At 38.8% G+C, this 22,371-nt stretch overlaps 1 protein-coding gene and 1 long non-coding RNA gene across 4 annotated transcripts in view; one reads left to right on the top strand and one right to left on the bottom strand.

Moving 5' to 3' along the window:
* Window positions 1-22,371, top strand: part of kcnh6a (potassium voltage-gated channel, subfamily H (eag-related), member 6a) — a 32,725-nt gene that overhangs the window by 7,146 nt on the left and 3,208 nt on the right. For 2 of the 3 annotated variants that reach the window (XM_016676404.1, XM_007562200.2), the window contains exons 4-13: window positions 595-698; window positions 2,890-3,199; window positions 4,345-4,547; window positions 13,111-13,533; window positions 15,167-15,593; window positions 17,154-17,353; window positions 18,138-18,390; window positions 19,893-20,086; window positions 21,260-21,359; window positions 22,004-22,288. In XM_016676404.1, coding sequence (XP_016531890.1) covers window positions 595-698; window positions 2,890-3,199; window positions 4,345-4,547; window positions 13,111-13,533; window positions 15,167-15,593; window positions 17,154-17,353; window positions 18,138-18,390; window positions 19,893-20,086; window positions 21,260-21,359; window positions 22,004-22,288 — 2,499 coding nt within the window. Of the gene's footprint in view, window positions 1-50; window positions 221-594; window positions 699-2,889; window positions 3,200-4,344; window positions 4,548-13,110; window positions 13,534-15,166; window positions 15,594-17,153; window positions 17,354-18,137; window positions 18,391-19,892; window positions 20,087-21,259; window positions 21,360-22,003; window positions 22,289-22,371 lie in introns of those variants that run through there. The other variant, XM_007562201.2, reaches the window with a different exon arrangement.
* LOC107837327 (uncharacterized) lies at window positions 13,781-19,306 on the bottom strand. Its single transcript, XR_001663339.1, has 3 exons — window positions 19,293-19,306; window positions 16,656-16,661; window positions 13,781-14,177 (listed from the first exon to the last, which is right to left on the bottom strand). It is a non-coding gene; the product is annotated as an uncharacterized LOC107837327 (long non-coding RNA).

The following is a 22,371-nucleotide window of genomic DNA, read 5'->3' as shown; positions in this document are numbered from 1 at the left end:
GAGGGCGCCGGTGGTCACCCTTAAGCAGTTGATACCGAATTCAAGATGGCGGCGCATCCCAGAGTAGAAAAGAGAGACGGTCCAGACGGAGTCCGGTGTGGGATGCTAAATGCTCTTTATGCGGTTCTGTTTTAAAACATAAACACTCAACAAAGTTCTTAAGTTTCACTTTCAGCCGAGTTTCAACTTCTCAACCTGAAATTACTGATGTGCCGCGGAGGTGAGAATATGATGACAGAAAAGCGGAGAAAAATTCTAACATGACAGATAGCAAACAGCAAGTTTAGTGATGTGAAAAACCACAGTTTAATCAGTCGGTAAGCTAACACAAAATAATGTTAAAATGTAATGTTTTTTAAATAAAGCATATTATGAAAACTTTAGCTCCTTATGTTGTGAAAAGACCATCGGCCCTGTTAATATAAGAGAAAACTCATGTTTTTTAAGAAAATGGCCGCTTGCTTATCAGATCCCTACAAGGTAGAAAAGCAAACATTTATTTTAAGAACCCCTTTTCAAGCAAAAATAATAACGTAATGTTAGTATTCAGACATTTGTATCTGAATCTGAAGTTGTAAGTTTTTCCCCTTGCAGGTCAGAACCGCCGGCTGAAGATGAGACTACCAGAACTTCGCTCCCTGCAAAGGCCGTCGCTGGCCAAAGATCAGTGCGAAGGGGTGGTGGTGGATTACCTGCAGGTGAGATATTTATGGCACACAATGCAGAACTACCAAAAGTAGCTTATAATTGAAAAAATATCTAATATCCTTCTTTCAATGCCTAATTTGACTTGCAGAGAAAAAAAATACAAACAAAACATTTCCTTTAAGCTTGGTTTCTACAATGACGAGTTTACATTTATAGATTTCTTTTTTGTGTATACACAGCTGCTGTTGCTCCCACAGCATTGATAATAAAACAGGTTTGGAGAGTCAGAGGAAAGTGTCTCTCATTAGTGTTTTCTCAATGTCATTATCATTGCTAATTTAAAACAATTTCTCCAGAGTAATGCGAGTCATTTCCTGTTTGTGTGAATACCTCATGACTGATTTTGTGAGAAAACAGCAAACAAAAAATAAGGTATTAGCGGACAAATACTTTTTCATATCAGTTTGCAACCTTTGTAAGGCCTCAGTTTATATTTCTCTTCTGAAAAACATTCCTTCACTTGTGTTTAGTCTTTCTTTGTCCTCTGAGGATGTAAACTTGTTGGAAGAGACTTCCTGACAGTATCTCTTCATGACACTGGCCCTGAAGCAGGCCAAGAAAACATAGCTGACATGAACGTGACTCTATTTTCACCCATCTGAATAATAATCATGCACACACATTTTTGACAGTTATCTTACTCCATATAAAGACAGGAAATTTTGAGTTGTAACAAATATATTGGTGTGTTTAGAATCCAAGCTGCTCTTTCTAGTTAAATGTGCCAAAAAGGTGGACTAAAAATAATTGTTTTATTCAATATAAGTAATATTTTGTAAAGTTAATTGCTAACTGGAGCATAAAGACTCAAAAGAGGCCATTTGGTGAAGGAACAACATATTCAAAGCAGAAATTAAGTCAAAACTATTCACAAATATATACATTTTGTCTATAAAATAATAATAATAATAATAATAATAATAATAATAATAATAATAATAATAATAATAATTAAAAACTTAATTATATTTATGTTCCGCACAAGTGGCAGTTTTAGATTCTCTCAGTTAAAATTCAATAATTAATTGGTTAATCCAAAAAATAATCAACAGATTAGCCCTACACTGCATTGATAAGTCAATCAGAAACGACTGAGCTTTTTGCATATTGTTAGTATCTTTTGCTACAGTCAATAAAGTATTAACTAAAGGAATGCTGTGTTGTTGCATTTTGTGCAATAAAATGTTTATTTTCTTATTTAATAAGGAAAATTAATTATTTATTTGGACCATTTAATGTACATCTAATACTGTATAAAGTGGCTTAAATGAAAAATCTGCACAATGTGCCATTTTTTTATTCTATGAATTGTCGGAATAATTGATAAAATAATTGATTTTAGATTTTAGAGCGCCTTTCTTTTCTAATGTGGTTGAGAGAATTAGGAAATTTGCTCCACCTGGAGAAAATAAGATTTTCTGTATCTTGACTAACCAAGAAAGTGTATTTTATATTTGTCAGTCAGGACTTGGCTTGATAAACTCAAATAATAAGCACTCTGCATGTATTTTATAGGCATATTTTGGAAAACCATGTTATTTTGTTTGTGTGGCTTATAATTGTATTTTGTATGTTGGTAATCTATAAAATCAATGAAGTATTCACAAAAATGAATAATTGAGTATTAAAATAGTAGTTGTAGGCTAGTTACTGGACGATAAATTGTCCCAGAAGTTATTGCGATAAATGATAATATCATTGTTTTGAGACCATTTTCAAGTAATGTTATCGTGATGGCGTAATAATGCAAAAACAAATCCTCAAAGAGGAAACTTTAAATTCTAATGAACATTTAACACTGGAACTGGAATCAATTAATCACAAATACAAAGTTATAGAAACACAGTCAACAACAGAGAAAACCATTAAACATTACATTTTGCTAAGTGCCATCGTTACACATCAAACTGTTGGTCCGTGTTTCACTTATTATGGTTCAAAAACAACTCTAACAAATAAAACAACAGAAACTAGGGATTCACGATATATCGGCACCAATATCGGTATCATCCCGCTTTTATTTATCCGGCTGATTTTAGCAACCGATGTTTTTGTTTAGCTTTGGTGATCTTTGATTTATAGCTAACATGAAATGAGCTGCTCATCCTGCCTTTGTAGGATGAAATGACTGTAAAATGTATCTTCTCCTTTGTAATGTTTTATATTACAACTCATCTACAGCCGCGCAGCGAGGACATCCCTCTGAAGGAGTTTCGGATCCCTTCGAAGGAGAGCTGCATGCAGTCTGAGACTGAGGCTTTAATCGAACAGGACCTGGATCCCCCCTCGCCTGCTGCTCAGTCCTTCACCAAACGGCGCTCATTGCTGGCGGAGCGGCTGGACCCCAGCATCTCCTTCACCAGGGGGGCGCTGCCTCGAAGCTGCTCCAATGAGAGCGTCCGCAGCCTGAGGCGGGCCTCGTCTCTGGATGACATTGACGGCATGAAAGCGGAGTGGAACAGTCGACCCGGGGAAATCCGAACCCACAGCAGTGAGTACCAGAGAGGGAGCTGTCAGATCCACTAAGGACGACCTTATTACGCAAAATTCAAATTTTTATACTTCCATTGGGGTCTCTACTGCTTCTAAATTCAAAAGCACTTTATTGATCTCAAAGGGAAATGAAATGTTGTTGTAACTTATATTAATTCAAAAAAAGCCACCGAGCCATTTTTTGGCAATAAATTTATGTTTATTAAAGCAACATTGCAAATCTGCAGGCACTGCCCCTCACCTAGCAACCCCAGAAAAGCCCAGCTTGTTACCTAGCAACCCCAGCAGAATTCCGCCCGTCACCTAGCAACCCAAGCTGAGTTCCAGCACATTTAGTCAGCTGGTTTTACCGCTGTATGCTCAGTGCAATGGCTGGAAGAAAAGACAAAAGCACAAAAATTTTACTAAGTGTTTTTAGTTTAATTTCTAGTGCAAATACCTTAGAAAACTTGACATAAGATAAAAGTAGCTTATAAGCGAGATATAGGAGATTTCTTTAAGTCAGTAATTCCTTAATGTTTATGAAAAAGTTTTAGTTCCATCGGCAGATTATTTCTCATGTTACAAGTGAAATCATGTGCCAGAGGAACTTGTACTTTTTTCATGAATATTAAGGAATTCCTGACTTAAAACAAGCTGTTTCATCTTGCTAAAAAAGTTTGTTTTGTCTTATTTCAAATGTACTAAGATATTTGCACTAAACTCGACCACAAATACTTTTGTGTTTTTGCATTAAAGTGTTTTGTTGTTTACTTACTGTTGAGAAACCACCTGCTGGATTCTAAAAAACACCTGTTGCATTTTTGTTGATTGTGCAGGAGGCTCCACTTCTGCTTTTTAAAGATGTACAGTTGTATAACTGAGTATCTGTTTGTATGTAATTAGAGTAGATGTTGAGTTGGGGAGCAGTTTATTTGGATTTAAAGTGACAGGAGGCCCTGAAACTGAGCAGACTAAAATCTCATTATCTCAGAATGATTTTGTGCAAAAAATGCAATGAGCATGTTTCGTGTGGCCCATGAACGTTTCCTAACCTGTTAAGGAAGCATAATAGGTCAAAGTATTATTGATAAAAATAAATGACATTACCTTTCATAGTTTTATTTCTGTGTCGTCTTTGCTGATGTTTGCTTCTCGCTGCAGACCTGAAGCCCAGCGCTTTGAACTCCACCTCCGACTCAGATCTTATCAGACACAGAACCATCGGACGCATCCCGCAGGTCACCCTCACCTTCGGCTCAGACCGACTCAGACCGCCCTCGCCTACTGAGATTGAAATCATTGCGCCCAGCAAGGTCAAAGACCGAACCCAGAACGTCACTGAAAAGGTCACTCAGGTCACGCAGGTGAGATCTTTCTTCTTCTTTTTGTTTGGAGTCGCCGCAGAAAAGGAGAACTGATATGTTTTTGTTTCTTGTTGATCATTGAAATAAATGTCAACTAATTTAGTAATCGATTAATTGTTAACTGGAGGATTTGCTGAAAGAACAACACAGTAGTGATTAAATAAAAGAAATATAAATAGTAGTGATTAAATAAAAGAAATATAAAAAATGTAAAAATACAAAGAAAATATTTGTCTGTAAATGTGTCCTATCTTGAACTCTTCTTGAAAGAGCTGAGCTGAGCATTACATATGTTAACTTTAGAAGTATTTTTGTGGCAGCAGATGCATTTTTTTCCTGAGTTCACTAAAGAAGAGCTGTTATTACATTTTAATTAATTAAATGTTTGGTTTCTTATTTAAACAATTACTTGAATTATTTGCCTATTTGCATATTTTGATGAAATTTTAATGTATAAAAAGACTTAAATGGTTAAATGAAAAATCTGCAGAATGTGTCTTTTCAAATTTGGTTCTTTTTAGTTTTTCCAAAGAGCATTTTCTGTTGACAGTCATATTCTTCAGTCTCACTTTGGTTTATTAAATAATAATCATATCTGCTGATGATTAGTTGGGACTTTTTGTCTATAAATGGCATATTCCTCTGGTTTCCTGAACATACCCAAAGACATCTGCAGTCACAGGGTGAACGTGTGAAATAATCATCTCACCTGAGGTGTAACTACATTAATGTTTTCTACAGAACAAATTCAGCTTCTTGTTATCACTCCAAGCTGTGCTGATGCACACCTTTCCTGACAACACAGGAAGTGCAACACTGAGAAAAAAAAACAACTAAAATATGAGTAAAGAAAACTGTTAAATCTGATTTAAAGTGGAACTACTAATAAATGAGCTTGCAGAACCTTCACTTTTTTCTGCTGTAGCCACAGACAAATTGAGGTTCTGTTTAGGATCACTGGGTTTCAGCTGCATCTAAAAGCAACCGAAGTGTTTAAAAATAAAACACTCAGACCTTTTTTGGCAGTAAATAATTTTTTTTGGAGTCTGGAAAACAAGCAGTTTAATAAAACCTCCTGAATGTAACTTCACAAATCAGCAGGCACTGACCCTCACCTAGTAACCCCAGAGAAGCCCTGCCCGTTACCTAGCAACAGCAGCGGAATTCCTCCCGTTGCCTAGCAACCCAAGTTGAGCTCCAGCACGTTTGGTCAGCTGGTTGTACTGCTGTATGAGCTGTACAATGGCTGCTGGAACAGACAAGTTTTGCTGTTGACTTAACCATCCAGAACCCCCTTTTTGTATTTATGTTGGATGTACAGGAGGCTCCACTTCTGCTTTTCAAACATGAATAGTTATATAATTGCACATCTGTTTGCAGCCATATTCATGGGCGAGAGTAAATGTTAAGTTGGGGAGGGCGTGGCCAGCCGAACCAGATTAAAATCTCATTAACTAAGAGTTATTTTGTGTAAAAAATGTGACGAACATCTTTTGTGTAGCTCAGGGGTCCCCAAACTACGGCCTACGGGCCGGATCCGGCCCGCCTCCACATTTAGTCCGGCCCCCTGAACAATACCAGCATTCAGATTTTTTTTTTCATTTATTGTATTTTCTGGTTTATATGTGTATTTTTTTTCAACCACCAAGGGGCTCTGTAGCAGGAAGTGTGTCCTGTAAACTGTGGGGCGCATTGCTGCCATCTGTTGGACTTTTAGGGAACTGTTTGACTTTTATGTTATTTAATCAGTATGGTTGTTTGCTAGCGGTAGAACAGATGAACACACGTGTCTGTTATGAACGCCGCATTCCAGGTCGAGTTCTTCGAAGCAATGACTGTAAGTAGCAGCTTATACTTCAAAACGAGCCTTTATGTTAACATATGAGAAATTAATATGTTATAGTTATATTCCCTCAATGAAATATATACTAGTTAGTCCCAGTGACCGTTTCACTCATGGGTTATGCCCATGTGCTTTCTGGGTAAAAATCAATCGAGAAACGACCCCTCCCCCCCGTCAACAATCTCCGGCCCCCCACCAGGGAAGGGAAAAGTTATGTGGCCCTCACAGGAAAAAGTTTTGGGACCACTGGTGTAGCTCATAAACTGTTCAGGGAAGCATAACAGGCGACATTTCTAGTTCCATGAAGGTAAATTGCTGGAAAATTCCAACAGTGACCGCTAAGGTCTTGAAAATCTGTTAGTGCCAAAAAACAGAATTAAGTTGCCCTGTCTAAAATTTTTAATTCAACCCAAATTATGTATACCTGGCTGGTTGTGCAGAAGGCTCTACTTCTGCTTTTCAAACATGTCTGGTTGTGTAATTGTGCATCTGTCTGCAGCCATTTTCATGTGAGTGTAAACATTGAGTAGGTGGCGTGGTCAGCAGCAGCTAATTTGGATTTAAAGTGACAGGAGGCCCTAAAACGTCTCATTCTGAACTGAGCAGAATAAAATCTCACTATATAAGAGTGATTTTATCTAAATAAAAATGTAATGAACATGTTTTGTATCGCTCATAAATCTGTCCTAACTTGATCCAGGTCACCTTTACAAATCTTTCATTTAGATTTTTTACTTTTATATCTACTGGATAATTGAGTTCTCAAGGCGTTTCAGCTCCAGAGCTATTTTTTCCTCCTCTTGTAATCTCAAAGAATCCACCTGCTGATCATAAACTGCTCATAAATTTGCATCCCATTTGCACTTTGATGTCACCATATGCGCCTGAGTTGCGGGTGAGCGCTGCTGCCGCCGCAGCGATGGCAGTGAGATCTCACGTCCTCACCCAGAATGTGAAATTGACAGCCGGCTCTGACTCACTGCAACAAGGATGCAATGTGGCTGTGGAAAAAGTGACAGCACAAACAGAAGGTCTCCTCAAAGGCTTGGCAGAGAGTTCGACTCGTTATCTCCACTCCGCTAACGTCCTGATTAAGAAGTGTTTCTCTGCTGTTCGCTGGGCTCAGCGGTGCCTGTTTGTCTGGTTTGTCTTGTGGGCTGTTGAATTGTTTATTACATCAAAATGTCGCTTGCCGACAGACCAAACACCGACTTCCTGAAGCTTCATTCTCCTTAGGAAGAAATATATTCCATCAGGGTGGTAGTTTTTAGAAAACACTTGAAAAAACAAAAATTTAATCAAATATTTTTGCCTAGTTCCAAGTGAAAATATATTAGTACCTTTGAAGTAAGACTTTAAGTAAATAATTCCTCTAATATTGATTAAAAAAAACCCCAGTTAAAGTCCCCTGGCAGATTATTTCACCTATAATGAGACATGTACTAGTACTTTTCCATAACTATTAAGGAATTATTTACTTACAATAAGCTGCTGTATTTAGCTGAAAAGTTGCTTGTAAGTTAGTTTTGTGTTATTTCAAGCGTACTAAGATGTTTATATTAGAAGATTCTGTTTTTGCTTTGAACTACTGAACTATTTGCACTACTAATGAATAGTTTTATAGGTTGTGTGTTTACTTGGTAAGATTTTATGTTTTTGCAGTGTATACTTGAAGAATCCCTTAAAATCAGTCCATAATTTAACTTTATGAATTTATATCAGAACTTTTAATTCATGGGAATGAAGATTACACTAGTATATAGTATGAATAAACACAAATATAGTTTTTTTTCTTGCTATTACAGCAATTAAACTCTTCTCAGAAATAATAACCAGGTTTTCACTGCAAAAACACAAAATTTCAAAGTATTTGCTCTAGTTTCTTGTGCAAATATCTTTAAATTTGATAAAATTAACAAACAAGTAACTTTTTATGAATATGTAGGAGCTTGTTTTGAGTTAATGATTCCTTAATACTGATGGAAAAAGTACTAGCTTCACCGATAGATTATTTCACTTTTAACATGGACAAAAAGTGGAATAATCTGTAAGTAATGTTGGTTTTTCATCAATATTGAGGGATTATATTTTTGAAAAGTTACTTGTGAATCAGGTTTGTATTATTTCATGTACTAAATTATTTACACTAGAAATGAGGTAAAAATACTTGGTAAGATTTTGTGTTTTTGTAGTGTACCACTGGACACTTCTCATAGTTTTTATAGATTATTTGTTTAACTAGATACCAGTTTGTTGCGTCAAATTAAATATCTGAATCTGAATTTTTAACAAATACAACAGATTTTCTGTTTTCCTTAAAAGTGTCTTCACATTCCTGTTGTTTTCTTCAGTTGCTCATCGGCTGCCCACAGATTTTAGCAACGCTGGAGAAAAAAAGTTTCCTTAGCCATTATGTGGCAGTTTCTTACAGAAATTTCTTACAGAAAGCTCTTGCATCAGGTGTGTTTCAGTGGCAGGAAGCCGTTCAGGATGGGTGCTGACTCTGTGAGGCTGCATGTGGAGAGTGGGAGGGTGAGCGGGGCTCACAGACTGTCTGTGGGAGTAAAACGGGGTCCTGGTGAGATGCAGTTATGAAAGCGAGGGAGAAAAAAGAGAAACGGGCCGCCGCTGTGCGGCTATCGAGCGGCATTCAGAGGCTTGATGCTGCCGTTGACCTTGGCCTCTGCAGCTAATGGAAATGGAGGTCAGCGGGTATTTGTGCAAAGCTGCACCCCAGAAGCAGCCTTCGTGTTTTTTACAATGTTGTTTTTATGAATTTCCAGAGAAAGGTTGATTCTGAGTTATAAATAAAAATAGAAACGGTTTTTGGTTAGATTTCAAAGGTGAAATGATTGGATTATTTTTTTTCTACTTTTAGCTTTTTTTATCACCTTTCTGCTCTTACTTGTGTTTTTGTTTCATAATTATTTTTTTCTGATTGGATTTTGACTTGACACCTTCCCAAAAAAAAGAAAGAGAAATGAAAGTGATCATTGATCTTTGTCCGTATTGATTTGTCTGTGCAGATAACACAGTGTGACTGATTGAGCTTCAGCTCGTTAAAGACGAGTTAAGAGAAAGCCAAGCGTGTGTGTGTGTGTGTGTGTGTGTGTGTGTGTGTGTGTGTGTGTGTGTGTGCGCGTGTGTGAAAATCCGTGTTTTTATGGCGCCCTCTGGCTTTAAACAGGGTTGCAACAGTGCAAGAGTGCAATTAGGAGAAATCGGTATTATAAATTGATTTGGATTTTTATATTACCATTTCTGTCTGTGATGTTCTTTGTTGTTTTACTTCTAAAACACTCTTAATGATGAGATTATGTTATAAAAAGCCTGACTGCTGCTTACAGAGCAGGAGAATGATGTGATTTCCACATTTAAACAATGCTAGATCTCAGTTTTTTAAGATGGGATGCTTTCTCATTGTTCAGTTTAAAGTCATATTTGATTTTAATCATTTTATTCTGAAATCTTAAGAATAATTGTCCAGGTTTCTAGACTGCAAAATCACAAAATCTTCATGTATTTTTAGTCCACTTTCTGCAGAAAATGTCTTAACACACTTGAAATAAGAATAAACCAATTTATGAGTAACTTTTCAGCAAGAAATATAAGCTTGATTACTTGATTTTAAAAAGTACTTGTTCCACTTACAAAGACATTTTACTTTTTCTAGTCAATCTTAAGAAATCAATCTCTTAACAAAAGCTCCTATATCTTGCAGAAAAGTTACTTACAAGTTAATTTTTCCTTACTTCAAGTGTAATAAGATATTTGCAGTATAATCCAGACAAAAATGTTGTGTTTTTGCAGTGTACTTTGTTGTGTTTTAAAATATTACAGATTCAAATGTTAACTGCATATTATGGTATTTTCCTGTTCTACTTTCTAATAAGTGAAATAATTTACTTTTTCATCAATATCAAGGCGTTATTTACTTAAAACAAGCTCCTATCTCTTGCCTAGAATTCATTTTAAGTAAGTTTTGTCTTATTTTAAGTGTACTACAATGTTTTCAGTAGAAACTAGACAAAAATACTTGGTTATATTTTGTGTTTTTGCAGTGTGGATGGCATTTAAAAATGGCCAGAAGGCATGTCACTGTTACACATAACCTTGTTTCTGGGTTATTTAACTGTAACAGCCAGCTATTGATGTTTTATTGATCGCAGCACAATACATAAAAAAAAAAAAAATCCCTCATGTAAATATTTATATAGTTATTTCCCAGGCAGATCGTAAAACAAAAAGGTTCGCTCGCTGAGGAGGACTTGTTGGTTTTTAGTCCAGTTATCGGTTTTTAAACGCCAGTGGGATTCAGGGAGTCGGTGGATGATTTTTTTATGCAGAACGCAGATCTCTGGTCGAGGGCAGGGCTCCGAACGGGGAGGAAGAGCGAGGCAACAGAGAGGAGTCAGACACAAACACGCAAACACAGAACTTCCTACCGCTCTCTTTTCAAAAACATCTTCTTAGTTTTCTCCTTTCTTTCCTTTCTGGTGAGCGCCATCATGAGCTTTAAGCAGAAACTTCAACCTGTGAGTACTTTTTTAGGGTTTTACCTTCGCTAGCTCCAAACTCCTGTTTGATTGTTGCCATTTCTTCTGTGTGCTGTTCTTGTTTGCCTTCTCGGTGACCTTCCCTAAGTCACTGTCGAATTTTACAGCTCGATTCTGTTCAAATAGGTTTTTGTAAACACTGTTGACAGAATTTGCAGCTTATTTACTTTTAATTCACTTAAAAAAAGATGAACCGACCAAATACGTTGGTCGTAATTTCACTCAGAATTTGAGTTTTATCCTAAATTATGTCTGTATATCTTCTAAAAACGACACAGGTTGGATATTCCACTGAATAGATTTATAAACTTTGCTTAAGCTAACATGCTGCGTTGCATGCAAACCTGTTCCCAGCTCTCCATTATGAAACAGAGTGGTGCACAAAGTCAATAGCATAAAATTTTTTGGATGAGTGAACCTTTCCTCGCGTGTTTATATTGTCATCAGAGTGAGCGCTCATGTTGCATGTGAGGATCTCTGCCTTTTCCCACTGGATTTGTGTAAAGATTTATGGAGCTGGAGAAAAGAAAGCAACTCTCTCTTTAATAATAGACTACTGATTATTCCCTGCCAGGGCCTTGCTTTACTTCTCCTCCGATTTTTTTCTTTCTGCCTAATATGGCCAAGTACATATTTAGAGACCTTTCTGCATGTACTTAGCCTTGAGAAGCTATTTGCTTTACTATTTCTGGTTGTTTTCATTTTAACTGGCAGAGAAAGATTTATTTATTTATTTTGAACATGTACTGAAAAGTGTGGTGTGCATGTGTATTCACCCCCATGTAAGTTGAAACCTCTAAATAAAATCCAGTGTAAAACAGTAAAGGTATAATATTTCTTTGCAGTTTAGTCCAGGTGTAAAGTGCCCAGAAAAACAAATAAAAAAATTTTTTTTTCCCCTTTTTTCTTTTTTTTTTTCCGTTTTTTTTTTTAAAAATGAAGTTAGAAATGAGAAAAAAGTGTTTAGCTGTGAGAATTTTTTGTTCACTTATGAGAGTATAATATAAATAATTTTTGCAAGCCACGGCAAAGTGCAGTTAGATGATACTTGTCCCAAAACATTTGGTGAAACTGGGTTAAAGAGTCTGCAGCTGCGCTTGTTGCACAAATCCAGCTGTTTCTGCTGCTAATTATCCTCGCCTGAACGAAGACGAGAGAAACGGTGCATCAACAAGAAGCTTTTCTCATCTGCACTGATAATCTCCAAAGAACCCCAACTTCACTGTTTTCATGAAGCAACTAATCTCAGCTCTCCATGTGGGAACACAGTCGATACCAGCACTTACCCGGGTCCACGATTGACCAGAACGCTGGCTGGAGCTGTCACATGTCCGGCACCAGAACGGGGAGGGAGGGTTAAAACGTTGCACTCAGGCAGGTGAGGGAACACTTTGGGGACTGATTTCTGCAGGAAGGCGATGCAGGTTTGTTCCTGTTGTCAGCGGCAGGATGAGAACCGGGCCGCCAAGGATCTCGTTGTCGTACCGGTCAGTTGGATCTCACTCACTCCCGACTGACTGTGTTATCAAAGGGGACCTATTATGCAAAAGCCACATTTTGCATAACAGGTCAACCTCCGCGGAGCTCCAGCCCGTTGCCTAGCAGCCCCAGCGGAGCTCCAGAACTTCTGGTACAGCTGGTTTTACCGCTGTACAACGGCTGCTGGAAAAGACAAACGTTCTGTTGTTGACTTACCGTTTAAAAAACGGTTGTTGCATTTTTATTGGTCGTGCAAGAGGCTCCACTTCTGCTTTTCAAAGATGTTTGGTTGTATAGTTGTGCATCTGTTTGCAGCCATTTTCACATGCGTGTAAACGTTGAGTTGGGGGCCGTGGCCAGCTGCAGCTTATTGGGACTTAAAGAGACAAGAGGCCCTAAAACAGCTCATCCTGAAAGGAGCTCGAAACAGGCAGAACTGAGCAGATTTAGATATTATTTTAAGAATGTCAAAGAAGGATTTTGTGCAAAAAAAGTTGAATAGTCCAAGAAGAGGAAGCCTAGTAAATCACCCTTAAAGAGATATCATGTGATACAACCAGTGCTGTTTGCTTGTATCTTTTCTTCTTAATTCTTATTAACTAGAAACCCTTTAAATGATCTGCCTCAATCAAAAATTTGAACTGTGACGAAACAGTCAATAAATGGATAAAAACGTCTGCTTTAGGTGTTGTCCCTCGGCGCCGACGTGCTGCCTGAGTACAAGCTCCAGGCCCCACGCATCCACAAGTGGACGATCCTCCACTACAGCCCCTTCAAGGCCGTCTGGGACTGGGTCATCCTGCTGCTGGTCATCTACACGGCCATCTTCACCCCCTACTCTGCCGCCTTCCTTCTCAACGAGGCGGAAGATGACGGAGGCTCCTGCGGCTACACCTGCAACCCGCTGAACGTGGTGGACCTCGTGGTGGACGTCATGTTCATCGTGGACATCCTCATCAACTTCAGGACCACCTACGTCAACAGCAACGACGAGGTGGTCAGCCACCCGGGCCGCATCGCGCAGCACTACTTCAAGGGCTGGTTCCTGATCGATATAGTCGCCGCCATCCCGTTCGATCTGCTCATATCGCGCTCTGGGTCACAAGAGGTGAGAGGAAACTACTTTACTTGGCAGCCATTTTTGTTGGCTGTGTAGTTTCTAGCACTCCACCCACTCCGCTAAGACGGACGTCAAAACAACCGATTTGTTTGTAAAACTAGCTGGTTTCCTAATATCGCTTTTATTTAGTTGATTTCACTTTAATTATGATCAAGGAAACAAATAAAGGATGCAAAACAAAATTGTCATTTTAATGTTTAATTCAATCTGTAGAGACTCACGCAGAGAGAGAAACAGCAGTTAGACAGTTTTATTGGACCGAGAATTTGGCGCTCGGACACCGGCGGAAGACGTGTGTGCTGAGAATCGCAGCGAGCTTGAATGATCGGCTCGAACGAAGCTCGGGTAGGTCTTCCCCCGGGCCCAGTCACTGGTGGTGGAGCGGAGCTGGAGAGAGGAGTCTTCAGGGGACCTGGAGGCGTCTGGGAGGCTGGTGGTGGAAACGGGGAGGAGGTGGGTTGAAGCACAACTGAAGCGGGTGGATCTGTGGTTGCTTCGTCTTTTGAAGGAGCTCTTGCCAGGTGATTGGATCGAGGTAGAGAGGGGGTGCGTCCTGATTGGCTGGGGTGAAGGCGTGGTGATAGGTGATGCCGGAAGAGTCTTCCAGGTTGAATTTCCGCCTAGGGCTTCATCTTTTAATGAGGAAAGACCGTCAATAATAACTCAGTGTATTCGCAGATTTGCAGCGAACATTTTATATAAGATGAGAAAATTAATGTTCATATAGTTTATAAGTCTGATTAGTAAGATGCAATGAAATATCGCATTATGGAAAAGGTGTTTCTAACCGTTTTTAACCATGGAGACAGTGCCGTCATGTAGCCTAGCATTTATGGAAAAACTGGTTAGCATCTCGTCTTCTGTACGTTTTTAATGCTGCTCCGGTTTAAGGGGAAATGCTGTTTATGACATATTAATATAAATCATGTTGTGTGAATTCAGGCAGAGTCGGTAATTTGATCAACACGTAATGCGGGAGCAGGTATGGGTCGGTTTCTAAGCTAGCTGCTTCCAGTTTTTATAAATACCGCAGTCTATGAGCCCCAACCAGGCGTGTTACGTTCAAAGACAAAGTAACTCGACTCAAACAACTAGAAGGCTCAAATAAACTGGAAAAAACAACTTTGGAAAACAACTTCAGCTGCTCCGTTCATTACTCCCATCCCTCACTTCCGACATCCATCATGGCGCCTCGAATGATTCAGTGACGTAGTTGCAAAGTTGAAGAAGTTAATACATTCATAGACGACTGGTTCATTCAGACCAGCCTTGTTTATGACGCTTTTATCAAACTACTTTGTTTGTCTATAAGTCTGGTTGGTGTTTAACATTTTGCTACGTTTGTGCAGTAAAAATTGTGCTGCTTTTGCTTTAAAAATATTGATAATGACCTCTGGGAATGTTTTTTCTTATTAGCATCTTTGATATAATAGCAACACAAATAAAAATCTTTTAGCACAAAAGTTTAACACCAATTTTATTAGATTTGAAAAAGATTCATTTGTGGCCTTTTTTTTTATTTGAGCACCTTCCTCTTCAACATGTAACGTTTACAATACTAATAGGCGTCTGTTAGCAAAGCAGCTTGCTTTAACGCTGACATGACCTCTCACCCCTGCAGACGGAGCCGCAGACCCAAACTACTCTGATCGGGCTTCTGAAGACGGCCAGACTGCTGAGGCTGGTGCGAGTTGCCAGGAAGTTAGATCGCTACTCCGAGTACGGAGCGGCGGTTCTGTTCCTCCTCATGTGTACGTTCGCGCTCATCGCCCACTGGCTGGCCTGTATCTGGTACGCCATCGGCAACGTGGAGCGCACCGGCTCTGAACGCATCGGCGGCATGAAGATCGGCTGGCTGGACAACCTGGCCGACCAGATAGGGAAACACTATAACAGCAGCGACAGGAGCTCCGGCCCGTCCATTCAGGACAAGTACGTTACGGCGTTGTATTTCACCTTCAGCAGCCTGACCAGCGTGGGCTTCGGCAACGTCTCGCCCAACACCAACCCGGAGAAGATCTTCTCCATCTGCGTCATGCTCATCGGCTGTGAGTAAAGTGGAAACATTTATTTTAGAAAAACAGACAGCTGAGAGAACATTTACTCAATTACATTTACCTGAGTAACTTTGTTGAAAAAAATTATTTTTAGGAGTATTTTTACTTGAGTAATTTTATTTTGAAGTATTTCTACTCTTGTATTTTCTACCTACTGAATGAAAAACAAACTTGTTTTACCAAATATTCACCAGACACAGACTCACACCTGCAGTTTCTGGTAAAGTTTCATAAGTTTTTTATTATTATTATTGAAAGCAACTGATTTGGAAACATTTTCTTTTGCCTGGGTTTGTTGTCTTTTGTTAGTTATATTAATTATTGTCATTTTAGGCCTTAAAACACCCAAATTTCCTCTAACTTTATATTTTGGTTCATCTGATTATGTAATTTTTAAATATTAAATGATTGATAATTCGATCAGCTACTATTACCTGAATAGAATTTTTCCCAAATACTTTTTCATTCTTACTTGAGTAATTTCTTGGATCGATAACTTTTAACGTTTATTGAGTAAAAGTCTCACTACTAGTGCTACTCTTGAGTTCAATGTTCAGATACTCAACCCGCCTCTCGTAGCTACATTTTACGACAGCGTATCAGAGGCCAATGTAGACGGGGAAAAAGAAAATTTCCACCAAAACAATCCCAGAAATGTTCTAGGAATAAACAGTTTGAGAAGTCCAAAATTTGCTAGAAAAAACTCAGAAATTTTGAGATTAATCTCAGAAATGTTCTTTGAATTTCAAAAGTCCAAAATGTTCAACTTTTGATACTCTAAAAATTTCGATTTTAGAATTTCCAAGTTTTTTTTTTTTAATTTCTGAGATTAATCTAAAAATTTTATTTCTTTTTCTTGCCAATTTTTGACTTTTAAAACTATGAAATGTTAATTTTTTATCTGTAAAAAATTCTAAAATTAATCTGAAAATTTCTGAGGTTTTTCTTCCAAGCTTTCAACTTTTCAAACTCAGTACTTTCTTCTAAGTTTTTTGGCGGAAATTTACTACATCAAAAAACAAATGTTTTGTTTTTGACTTACCATCCAGAAACGACTTGCTGCATTCTTGCTGGTTGTGCAGGAGACTCCACTTCTGCTTTTCACAGATGTACGGTTGTAAAGCTGCACATGTGTTTGCAACCATTTCCAAGTGTGAGTGTAAATGTTGAGTTAGGGGGCATGCCTGAGCAGACTAAACTCTCATGACTTAAGAATGATTTTGTGTAAAAAACGTGCTGAACGTGATTTGTGTAGACCATATTTCGATCCTAACCTGTTCAGGAAAGCATCATGCATCACATTTATAGTTCTATTAAGGTAATTTGCTGGGAATTTCCAAAAGTATCCGCTAAAGTCCTGACTGTGTTATCTGACAATTTTAAACCAACCCAAATTTCATGTCTTTCTTTTTATACATAAAGGTTTTCTAGATTAGCTGTGCTTCTGGCCTCCTGGAAAACATTCTCAGACATTTTAGCAGATTTTTAACAGGACTGACACCAGATGGCATTTATTTTGATCATCTACAAACAAAGGATTTCGCCTTTCAGCTCTGATGTACGCCAGCATCTTTGGGAACGTATCGGCCATCATTCAGCGGCTGTACTCTGGCACGGCCCGGTACCACACTCAGATGCTGCGGGTCAAAGAGTTCATCCGCTTCCACCAGATCCCAGGAGGCCTCAGACAGAGACTGGAGGAGTATTTCCAGCACGCCTGGTCCTACACCAACGGCATCGACATGAACGCTGTGAGTGATTTTAAAGCCCCAAAAACCCGTTACAGCCTCATATCAGAGCAGAGCTCAGGGTTTAGCAGGAACTTCATGAATTGTTATTAATATATGTGAAGTATGTGATCCTTTTTTGCAAAAATATTCACCAATCATTTTGGTTTTCAAACAGTTTATCTAGTGTGATAAAGTTACATTTTACAAACTACTTTGTTTGTTGGTGTTTGTTGAATTGGAGAACCTTTTATTTTTTGCACTGCTTCACCTGAAGGGGATGTTTTATTGTGTGTTTTTTTTTTTTTACTTTTCAATATACAAGTCAAAAAGAAGAAAAAAATGTAAAATAAAAACACGCCACTCGTGAAAAAAAACAAGACAGAAATTTAAATTTCAATCAAAGGCAAAAACACAAAGTTTCCCTTGGAAGCTGTAGCACATATAAGGACATGTTTTGGTAAAAATGATGCGTCACATTACCATCTATTGGAGCTCCTGCTTTCCTTGGAGTGATTTTTACGGTTCATCTGCTGCATTAACTTTGACACAGGGAGTTTGAAATGTTCTGTTTTGACCCAGTTCTCCGGTGTTTGTTCTTTGCATCAGGAATGTTCCTTATAACTTCACCAACTTGCTTTCTGTAAAGCCAGGGTGATGCACTGCAGATCAGGAGGTTAATTGTGTCGCTTCTTTATTGAAGTTGTTGACCCACTTTCTAGTGATGATGCACTTCAGAGAATGATGTAACAAGCCAATTTAAAGTGAGGAATTGACTAAATGTTCATGCTGTTTGGTTGCTTTGCAGGTTTTGAAGGGTTTTCCTGAATGCCTGCAGGCCGACATCTGCCTCCATCTGCACCGCAGCTTGCTGCAGAACTGCAAAGCTTTTCGGGGCGCCAACAAAGGCTGCCTGCGAGCTCTGGCCATGCGATTCAGGACGACCCACGCCCCGCCGGGTGACACCCTGGTGCACAGCGGGGATATTCTCACCGCCCTCTACTTCATTTCCAGGGGTTCAATCGAGATTTTGAGGGACGACGTGGTGGTGGCCATACTGGGTGAGCTGGAAATAAAGCAATAGACATTGAAAAGCTAACTGGGTAAAGTTACCTGTACCTACTGGAACTACAGCTCAGATAATGTGCTTTTATTTTGGTGTCTTTCTTGTGAGCATTGCTATGGTAATGGAATTCAGCTCCACAAGAAAAGGTTAGCAGTGGCGGCTCCAGCAGGTGGATTACAGGGGCCTATGACCCCCCCCAAGAAAATATCACATGATTATTTTCTTTTTCATCGTAGTTAATATTCTTTAATATGTAGTTGTTGTTATTTTCCTAATTAAAAAACAACAACCAATAATATACTGACTAAAACAAGTCCCAGGGAATGAACTTGTGCCTATTTTCACTTTTGGTAAACAATGGAAAGGAGCACAAAATGCGAAAACAGATTGTTTTCTACGACCCAAATTTCCCAGGACAGAATCAGCAGCTGAAGAAAAAACCGTGGATAAAACAGGAAAGTTTACATCTACTGTTTGGCAGTATTAACATTTTTATTTAAAACTAAAAATGATCAGCATCAACTGGTTTAAAACTGTATCATGATACATCCAGCCCTACATAGGCTTTAATTAAATCGCAAAATACCCCATATTCACTATCCACCTTTTTGGTGATTGATGTAGATGACTTGAAATGTTTATGGAAAAATCTGATCGCTTGTAATAATTAAAAAATTTGTGCTAATCTAATGCAACGCGTGAAAACGACTGTAGTTACTGTTTGTTCCTGTCTCGTTTTTACTAGACAGGTACTAGACGGTTCTGGTCTTATCAATATTGACGGGATGCTACAGACATTTTGTCATTTTTTTGTGCTTTAAAGCTGCTGTGTGTAACTTTTACTAAAGCAAATATGGTTTTTACATATTTGAAATGCACTACTCAGTCAGAAATGACCAATCAAAATCAGATGGTGGGAATTGGCACCATGCTAAGCTACACATGGTTCACACCTGCCACCAATGCTCATGCTAGTTAGCATAGCCACAGATTTTCCTGTAACAGTAAGTTGTTTTTCCACCATTTGCACATTGAGCAGCGTATATGAGAGTGATTGACAGCGCTAAGACCCTCCTCCTGGCTCTGAGTGGCTTTTGAACAGTAATTGTGCATTTTTGCAATAGTAGCACTGGGAGAAAGTGGATTCTGTCTCATACTCTATAAACAACATATAAAACATATTTTTGTAGTTACATGTAGCTACATGCTGCAGCTGAAACTCCTGTAGCCAAAGCGCCATCTGACGCTATCCTTGACATCTTGACAGCATGCGTTTGTGTTGTGCCGCCCGAGGTGTTTGGGCACAGCTCCACTTTCATTTTACAATCGCATTGATCATCAATATTACATCCAGCCTGCATAGGTCACTTCTTTTATAGCCTCGTTTGTGAGGACAGTTAATTTGTTCCGTTGCAGACCAGGAATCCCTCTAATTTTTATTTTTATTCAGAGCTATATACCCAGTTACTGAAGTATGTTGCTGGGATTTCTTTGCAGGAAAGAACGACATCTTTGGTGAACCCAACCATGTCTATGGCAGGCCCGGGAAATCCAGCGCTGACGTTCGGGCTTTGACCTACTGCGACCTTCATAAGATCCTGAGGGACGACTTGCTGGAGGTGCTGGAGATGTATCCAGACTTTGCTGACTCCTTCTGGAACAATTTGGAGATTACCTTTAACCTCAAAGATGTGAGTACCACTAGAGGGCGATGTTACAACATTCATATGGAATTAATTGAATTAATTGAATTATTCTGAATAAAAAAGGTAATTGAAGGTAAAAAGTGAATCTGAAGGCAAATATTCTGAGTCATTTATTTATGTTTTGCCTCCAGTATTCCTCTTATTTCTTGCGATTTCTTAAATGGGGCATATTATGCAAGTTTCACTTTTTTCATTTTTTTATATTTTCATTTGGATCTGAACTGCGTAAAAAAACAAACAGTAATGGCAGTAATTTAATGTTTTTGGTGTCTAGAAAATGAGACGTTTCTAAAAACCTTCTGATTGTAAAATCACATTCAAAGGGCACTGCAATCCGTGCAGACCAACCCCGTTACCTTGTTACCTAGCAACCTGCACAGAGCAACCCCATGACCTAGCAACCCGCGCAGAGCTCCAACCCCGCTACCTAGCAACCCGCGCAGAGCTCCAACCCCGCTACCTAGCAACCCGCGCAGAGCTCCAACCCCGCTACCTAGCAACCCGCGCAGAGCTCCAGCATATTTGGTCAGCTGGTTTTACTGCTGTATCTGCTGTACTATGGCTGCTGGAAAAGACAAGTGTTTTGTTGTTGAAGAACCAGCATCCTTGCTGCTTCTGCAGAAGGCTCCACTTATGGTTTTCAAAGATGCACTGTTGTATAGCTGCGTCTATTTGCAGCCATTTTCAAATGTGAGGGTAAACGTTTAGTTGCCGGCAGCAGTTTTAGTTTCACCTGGTTGAGGTTTACTAAGGGAATGCTATTTTATTGATTTTTTTTCTAATTTATATTTGCATCATAAAAAGGGCTTCAATAGTAGTAGTGAAAATTTTTAATATTGTGCATTTTTAATTTGATCATCAGAATAATTGTTGGTTGCAGCCCTTCTTATGTTTCTGAGCTGTTTTAACTTTTTTTGCTCTTGTTTAAGTTCTTCATATTTTCAAGATTAGGTGAAAGAAAAGTCTGTGGATACAAAAAAGAACTTGGTTTAAGACTTTTGTGCATCACGGCATGTCTTCCAGGCCCAAACAAAATGCTTACAGCCAAATCATTAAAACAGCACTTAGGATACCGTTACCAAATGTTTTAGAAACAATGTCTAATTGCTAGAAAATGTACTGTTTGGGTTTTAATCGACTGAAACTAATATGACTCAGGCAGACAGAATAAACCAGCAAACCCCGAGCAGGAGCTCCGAGTGCGGCTGCCGACTGACGAGGCATCGCAGAAGCTCCCTGCGGCGCCGGAACCGGCCGGGTGAGAATTATTTTTATTTTCTGCCAAGAAAACTTTTTTTTTTGTATAGAAAAAAATTTGTCAAAAATGTACATGTTTAGATTAATCTCAGAGTTTTTTTTAGAAAAAGTCTTGGAAATTCAAAGGTTGAAGATTTCCAGTGTTAAAAAGTTTAACAGTTTTACATTTTGAAACTCAGAAATTTCCTTGTTTTTTTTTCCTAAAAAGTGTCTTGAGATTGACCTCAATTTCACATTTTTTTCTAGCATTTTTTTGATCATTGAAACTCATTAATTGCTTTATTTTTTTCTCAAATGTTTGAGGGTTTTTTTTTAGCAAAGGTTCCACTTTTGAAACTCCTCTTTGATTTTTTTTAAGAAAATATGAGGTTAATTTTGAATTTTTATAGAACATATTCGACTTTTCAAACTCAGAAAATGTCCTTGTTTTTTTTCCAGAATATTCCTGAGATTAATCTGAAAATTTTAGTTTTTTTCTAGCAACCTCTTGACTCTTCAAACTTAGAAAATTTCAGATATTTTTTGGTAAAAATGTATTCCTTCTCTATTTTCCCCATTTACAATGACCTCCAATCCACCGTCATAAGCTCTACCTACGGTTTTTTTGCCTCCACCTTGTCTTGAGCTGCGTTCTTCTGCATGCAGATGGGATGGATCATGAGGACTCGTACCCAGATCAGTCGTGTCTGACGGTGAACCACCGGCGCAGAATGGTGGCCGGGTCTCACTGGGAGGATCTCTGCAGCAGCGCCAGCGTTTGTTCCCAGTCCAGTGATGAGGAAATTAAGCCTGTTCAACACAAGGGGGAGCTGTTCGTCCACGGCTCTGACACCAGAGACTACCAACCTTCAAGGGTCACCATCCAACCCCACTGCGGACCTTCTGCTCTAATGGGGCAGGCTGTGGATCTTGGAGGCTCTCCGTACTCAGGTACCAACAATGCATTGAACTTTTACAAAAAGTCTGATGTTAAAACCATAAAATGTAAGATATTTTGTCAGGATTTGATGTAA

The sequence above is a fragment of the Poecilia formosa genome, unplaced genomic scaffold (assembly GCF_000485575.1).
Source record: "Poecilia formosa unplaced genomic scaffold, Poecilia_formosa-5.1.2 Scaffold134, whole genome shotgun sequence".
NCBI classification, from domain to species: Eukaryota; Metazoa; Chordata; class Actinopteri; order Cyprinodontiformes; family Poeciliidae; genus Poecilia; species Poecilia formosa.
The sequence above is the reverse complement of the archived record's forward strand: the minus strand, read 5'-3'. Positions and strand labels throughout refer to the sequence as shown.